This window comes from Mus caroli, chromosome 1 (assembly GCF_900094665.2).
Source record: "Mus caroli chromosome 1, CAROLI_EIJ_v1.1, whole genome shotgun sequence".
NCBI classification, from domain to species: Eukaryota; Metazoa; Chordata; class Mammalia; order Rodentia; family Muridae; genus Mus; species Mus caroli.
The window spans coordinates 162,325,022-162,332,235 of NC_034570.1; the positions used below are offsets into that span (position 1 = coordinate 162,325,022).

The 7,214-nt window shown below is 51.7% G+C and overlaps 1 protein-coding gene across 1 annotated transcript; it reads right to left on the reverse strand.

The window, feature by feature from the left end:
• Positions 1 to 504: 504 nt before the first annotated feature.
• Nhlh1 (nescient helix-loop-helix 1) lies at positions 505 to 906 on the reverse strand. The gene has a single exon (XM_021177318.1). The coding sequence runs from the start codon at positions 904 to 906 to the stop codon at positions 505 to 507; it is 402 nt and encodes a 133-aa protein (XP_021032977.1).
• Positions 907 to 7,214: the final 6,308 nt, after the last annotated feature.

Here is a 7,214-nt window from a genome sequence, read left to right on the forward strand (position 1 = left end):
CCTCCCTCATCTCTCTGCCATCCCAAGAGCCCATTCCCCCCCCCCCCCGCCACTGCCCCCCCCCGCCCCATGGACCGACAAGTCTGGGAGTTGGGGACCCGCTCCTTCAACCTCTGCCGCTAGTCAGTTCCCATTCCGATTTTGAGTCCCACCATTGCCAGAAAGAGAGTTAGGGTCTGGGGTCTCTGAAAACTTGGGCATAGGATAGATGAGGCAGCAGCTGTGCAGAGAGGCTAGGCTTAGTAAACCCAGCACGGACTCCATTCTGACCACTCTGGCAAGCAACTCTGACCAAGCTAGGCCGGAACAACTCTCTGAAGGAACCCCTAAAAACATCCTTCACATTCCTGGGCCAATGAAAAGAAATGGCCTTCAGGACTAGCGATGTGATCCTGATCCTCTGGGATGGGAGGGGGCCGGCCATTCTAAGTAATGTATGGTGACAGGGGGCTCTGGAGAGGCCCAGGGAAATGGGGAGAATCCAGGGTGGGATGCGGGTTGAGTTCAGACGTCCAGCACATGGTTCAGGTAGGAGATATAGCAGATAGCCAGGCGTAGGATCTCAATCTTGGAGAGCTTCTTGTCCGGGGGCAGAGTGGGCAGCAGCTTGCGCAGCTCGGCGAAGGCTAGGTTGAAGGCTTCCACGCGGATGCGCTCCCGCGTGGCGTGTGCCGTGCGGTACTTGGCTGTGGCGCGGCGCCGGCGCCTGCGCTCCTCACGACTCAAGTGCTGCAGGTCTTTGCGGCCGGACTCTCCAAGCTCTGAGCTCCGGACCTGGACCACTCCCGGATCCCCGGATCCAGCACCATCCGGGCCCGGTCCGCCCCCACAGTCGCTAAAGCCCGACTCGGTCTCCGAGTGGGTGGGAGGCAGGTCCAGCTCCATGGTATCGGAGTTGAGCATCATGGTGGAAAACCCCCCACCTAGGGAAATGCGGATCCTCTCCCCACCCCGCCCTTTAGGAGCTTCAAAGAGGGTTAGGAGGAAGGCAGCAAGGGCCTGGGTGCCGGGGTCTGCCACTGAGCTCTGGAAAGCAGTTACTTCAAAGTTCCATGGTCAAGATTCCAGCCTGGAGCCTGAAATAGAGAAAGACGAATTGAGAATTGGCGGCTGAAGGTGTGGCTGGGGCGGGGGGNGGGGGGGAGCTGAGGTGTGAGTTGGGAGTTGTGGTAAAGGAGAGCCGAACTTGGCTTCATAGGTATCCAACGCTAGAGAGACCAGCAGGTTGGAAAGGAGCAGGAGGAATAACAGAGGAAAGAGAAAAGTCCCGGGAAGGACAGAGCAAGCAAGAAAATATCAAACGAGAGGACCGAGGACTGAAAGCTAAAACTGCTGAGTTCCTAGAAGTAAACAGAGAGGAAGTCCTTCGAGACACTTGAGACATTGGACTGGGTTGTCATTTCCTGAATATGAGAACAGAAGCATAAGAAGAAAGAAAAAAAAGAAGTCGACGCCAAACTTAACTGTAGAGCGCTAGACAATTGTCACAGTGAAAATTCAACCTATGGAATCAGGGAACGGTCCCAAACCAGGATTCTGGTCATAGGTTAATATGCAAAGCATATGAATGAAGCAGTTCCTACGTAGGCGTGGCAGCTCACTCCCGTGTAACCCCAGCTCTCAGAAGGCTGGGGCAGGAGGATTGTGAATTTGAGACTATTCCGGATAGTCAGTCTCAAAAAAGGAAAAGTCTGGAGTAACCAAAATATCGAATAACCTAATTTTAAAATGAGAAAAGGACTCACACAGACATTTCTCCAAAGATGATGCACAAAAATGGCCAACATACATATGCGAATACATGGCACATCACTGACCACTAAAAATGTGAAGTAAACCAGAGTAAAAGCTCACCCCAGATCCACCAGAGACAGAGAATGTATTTAAAAAACAAAAACAGAAACAAACAAACAAACAAACAAACAAAATCCTTAAAACTAAACCAGTGTTGGCAAGAGTATGAAGAAATGAGAACCCTTGTCTGAAAGTGGTTCACCTGCTACTGGCTATCGCCTGGATGCTCCTCAGAAAGCACTCGGGAGAGGTTGGTACCTGAATGCTCACTCAGAGCAGTGGCAGAAGCGACTCAAACCATCCACTACTAGACAACTGCACAAATACAATGTAGAAACAATGTATTCATAATAATAAACTGTGAGCCTTGAATGCAGATTCCTGTCACACTGCAAGGGAGACTAACCCTCGAGGACATTATACCATGGGATGTCAGCAGTCAGACAAATTCTGTGACTCCACTCTGTTGCGTTTCTAAAGTAGTCCAATTCACAGAAACCAAGTGGCCCAACAGTGGTCAGGGACTGGAGGGGGAGGCAGAGGGGAGCTAGCCATTCTTTAGACAGTATAGAATTTCACATTGCCAAGATGAAAAAGTTCTGGAGATGAGTTTCATGTAATGAGAATATGCTTAATATTGCTCCGATTCTATCTACACTCACTTGTGATAGCAAATTGTGTTATGTGGGGTTTCTTACATAATAATAAAGTGAAAGGTAGAAGGTAGAGCAACAACTGGGGGGGGCAGGGGTCTGCAAGCGATGGCTTTGGAACCTTCTGCACACATTATAATAAAGTGAAAGGTAGAAGGTAGAGCAACAACTGGGGGGGGGGGCAGGGGGCTGCAAGTGATGGCTTTGGAACCTTCTGCACCCTTGTTTCTCGCTGAGGGAGGGAAGGGCAAACTTAGAGATGGCTGTTGTGGGGAGGAATGGGATATAAGGCAGACCTTGGCATAGGCACCTGGTTCAGTCCTTCACAATCCCTCAGCCTCCTCTACATCACCACTGTAGTAGACATTAGGCCCTACCATTCTGCCCATTAGAACCAAAGAAAGGGTATTTCTTCTCAGCACGTGCACCTACCTGCTCAGGACTACCAGATCCCCCAGCTCTGTCCTTAGCACATTTAGCCCTTGCCATCCCCTGGCCCTCTTGGCGATTCTGTAAGGAAGACTTCAGAAACTCACCTGCAGCCTGTGCTGTGGCCTGCAGAAGAGGGCATAGGCAACTCCTTGGAGCCACCCTTACAGAGCTCAGCTAAGTTTGCTTATATCAGAACCACTGGGCCTTTCCCAGTGACTTCAGCCTTGACAGAGACAGAAAGAGTAGAAACACTTGGGATCCTTCCCAGTCACCACCCCCAACCCTGGCTCGACAGCTGGCAGCTGACACGCTCTCAGGAGCCACCCTTTCTCCTAGGCTTGCCCCACCCTACTGTCACAGAAGATAGGTTCAAGACCAGAGCGGTTACTAAGCGCTTAAGGGGACGTACACAAGACCACCAGCATCTGACACCTACACACCGACTGTAACATAAAACAACCTAATTAATGCTGAAATTATGAACACCCTCCATATTGTAGGGTCCAAAGGAAGAGAAGAGAACACCAAGAGTGTAGGATGATGGGGGAGCATTTCCCATCCATGTTCAGTGTTCCTAATGCCCCACTCTCAAAGTGGACTGGAACCAAGAGTTCAACCTTGGGGTTCCCAGGACATCTATCACAACCAGATCCCACCTCTGCCCAGTCCCCATGTCCCCGAGTCCTCCATCACTCTCTGGTGTCCTCCCTTTCTCTCTCCTGCTCCCCATCTGTCACAACCCGTCTCTGCCTGCCCCTCCCTTCTCCCCACCTCACTCCCGGCAGGCAGCAGCTTCCATATTCCTCTCAAATCTTTCCTCCCTCAGCTCTCAAAGTGTCTGGCTCCAAGAAGCAGGGAAGCAAGAATTCCAAGTATCTGATAGGAGGAATTCCCACCCTGCTATCTCCAACTGCCCCTCACAGATGCTGCCCAAAGAATCCAAGATAAGAAGGTAGAAAAGAGGCAGAGATGGAAAGAGAAACCCTTCCTGGAGGAAGGTTCTGGGAAGGGACTCCAGTCAGAGATTAGGAGGGGCACACCACCCTTCCCCAGCCCATGGTTCCCCCTTACCTAGAAGGACTCTGCCAAGGGATCCAAGCTGGCAAGTGAGAGGGACAGCGTAGAGAGCCCCAGTCTCTTCTCGCTGCTCAAGGGTCATCTGTCTGCAAAGTTAGTGAGCAGTTTCTAGAGCTCTTAGGGGCAGCTTGTGGCTGAACAGGATCCAGCACAGATGAGAAGGGTGCACATGATGAAGATTTGTAAGGCCTAGGCAAAAGGGGTGCTCTTACTTAGTCCAGAACTGGAATCACTCACACTCACACATACATACACACACCCACACACCCACACATTCACACACTCACAGACACATATACACACACCTGAGCTGGCCCAGCCTTCTCTGTGTGTATATATATGGAGATACACACACACCCCCAGCTCTCTATTGGCTGGCCCAGGCACCCCCCTCATCAATATTAAACATCCAGGCCAGGCAGCCATTGGCAGAGGGATCTGGGAACCCCTTGGGAGCTGGGGGCGGGGGCTGGCCCTGAGGGGGGGCGGGGAGTGGGGGAGCAGGGACATCTGTTCTCCATGCATATTTCATAAGCAAGAAATAGAGAGCTGGGGAAGGGGTGGGGCTGAGGCAAGAGCCAGGGCAGGGCCACAGATGAACCCCCTCAGCCTCCCACACTAGAGGTAGCAGGACAGAGAGACTCCAAAGAAACTGGTTTTAAATGTCATGGTTTCATTCTGAGTCCCAGCATGGCTCTGACTGCCCCTTCTCTATCTCCCTTTTCCTGGGAAGAAGGCTTTCCAAAGTACTAGGAGAGAAACTATGTAACCAGTAAACTGAACATCCTCCCTCCCCCGAAGAAAGTTCTTAAAAAGATAGCACCCGCAGCTTAACTGGCTGCCTCTTGCTGCTGGTCAGGTCCTAGTCCTCCTTATCCTAGGACTTCAGCCACCTGCTCGTCTCTCTTTCAGGCCCTATCCTCCTACCTGCCCCCTTTACCAGGCGAGCAGTGGAGTCCGAGTCTGGGTGGAGACCCCCACAAGGAGTTTTTCTAGGGATCTACAGATCATCAGGGGCTGGGGAGGAAAGAGATAATAGGAAAGGGAGGTGGAAGATCCAAGAAAGGCAGGGCAAAGATTGGAAGGGCTCTAAGAGAGGAGGGGAGGGCAGTCCAGGCTGCCTGCCCTGGTGTGCAGGCCACCAAATGAGCAACAAGAAAAGTAGAAAGACAATCATGTGCAAATCAGCACTGATTACGTTCACATCGATAGCTCAACCGCCTCCAGGGTCTGTTGCCTGTGCATATGTGTGGCTCTGTGTCTGAGTGGGTGTGTTGCAGGGTGGCCTGAGAGGGGAGCCAGTTTCTGGGGCTAAGGGAGGCACAGAGAAGCAGTGGGCTGGGTTTCAGCGTGGAAATTCTCCCGTGGATTCAGCGGTAGGACATCTTCATTGAGCCTCCGTATCAGAGACAGAGGTTCAGGCACAGTGAGCTACAGTATAGGGGGCTGTATGACCCTGGACAAGTAATGACCTTTGAGCCTCAATATCCTTTTACTTTTAAATAGGGTAAATTATAACTGTGTAGGTTGCCATGGAGATCAAGTGAGATAATGCTTGTAGTAGTGTGGACCCTAGTAGGAGCCCAGGCGGTGCAAAGGATTTGCCTCTTCCCTGTGTCTTCTCAACCTTTTCTGGGCTTTCTCCAGGGTGAGGCCTTCCCTACAGGGAGCCCTATAATTCCTCCCCAAGCTCACCCTCCTCTCCCCACCCCCAGGCCTGGGAGGTGCCAACTCCCACCTGGGCAGGCCCAGACAGGTGCCCAGGCGCCAGCAGATGGGCTGAGCTGGAGGGGAACGAAGGCCTGAGGAGGGGGTGGGGGGCAGGGGATCAGGTGGCAGCTTGGTTCTTGCATCATCATTGCCATGGTGCTGATTAAAAACCGATCTCCACCTAATGAGCCCCCAGCAACAACAAGCCTACTTCCCCACCCTCCTGCCCTCCAACCCATCCAAGAAAGTGGGAGAAAGTGCCATGGGGGAGATGATGGGGAGAAGCCAAGGAAAATGATGGAGACACGAGGAGATGCTAAGATATGAAGGAGATACAGAGAAGTGGGCAGATGTGGTCACAGGGTGACAGAGACATAGGGGAGACAGAGAGGTAGGGAAGGGGGATGGGGCCAGTTTGTCAATTCTTTACAGAAGGTAGAGGAGTAAGAAGTGTGTGTGTGTGTGTGTGTGTGTGTGTGTGTGAGAGAGAGAGAGAGAGAGAGAGAGAGAGAGAGAGAGAGAGACAGAAACAGAGACACAGAGACACAGAAAGACAGAGAGACAGAGAGACAGAGAGACAGGTAGATAGGGAGACAGACAGACAGACAGACAGACAGACAGACAGACAGATGAACAGATGACAGACTTGGGGAGAAAGTAGAAAAGAGGAGACTACTAATGGAGATTCAGATGGAGGAACATATTCAGGAAAGGCGAGATGTAAACAAGACAGAGAAGCTGTGAAGCAGAAAGGAGATGCAGACATGGAGGAAGTAGAGAGCAAACAGTTGTCAAAAAGAGAGAAAATGATGGGTTATAAGGTAGGGAGACACCATAATCAAGTGTTAAGGTGTCATCCAAATGGGGGACAGAGATCCCAAAGGGTAAAGGACACAGAAGAACCTTGAGAGACCACAGGCAGAAAGTAATGGCAGAGGTGGCAGAGGCAGGAGCCAAACTCCTGGTGCCAGCCTCCCCCAGCGCGTGAGTGCTGTGCCTCCCCCCTCGTGTGCTGTGTAGCCCAGATACTTTCAGCCCCACAACCTGGGTCCCTGAAGCACCCAGCCCTAGCTGTCCCATGTACTCAGGGGACTATTTCTTCCTCCTCTGCATCTGTCATCCCAAGATCTTAGGCTCTGGGGACTCCCAGTCCCAAGCCTCACTCAGGAACTCTGAGGGCAGTTGCTGAAGGGTAACAAAGAGGAGTCAATAGCATCATACTATAGAAAGCACCCGTGTCTACTGAGCTCCAAGTCTGCAGGACCTGGGTCCAGGTCCTTGTGACCTTGGAAAGTCGTGGATTTCCTCTGGATTCTTTTCACCACTTGTCACGTGGGCAAACTGTCACCTTTGCCATAGGGCTCTTGTGACACCCAGTGAAACAGTTCACTGGAGACTGTGTTCATCCCAACTCCCTACACCCACATGGTGGTCCAGAAAGTGTCACCCATATATATGTAAGAAAATAATGACTGAGGGAAACTGAGGAGAGCTTTCCACGTTGGGAGCTCTCTCTCTCTCTCTCTCTCTTTCTCTCTCTCTCTCTCT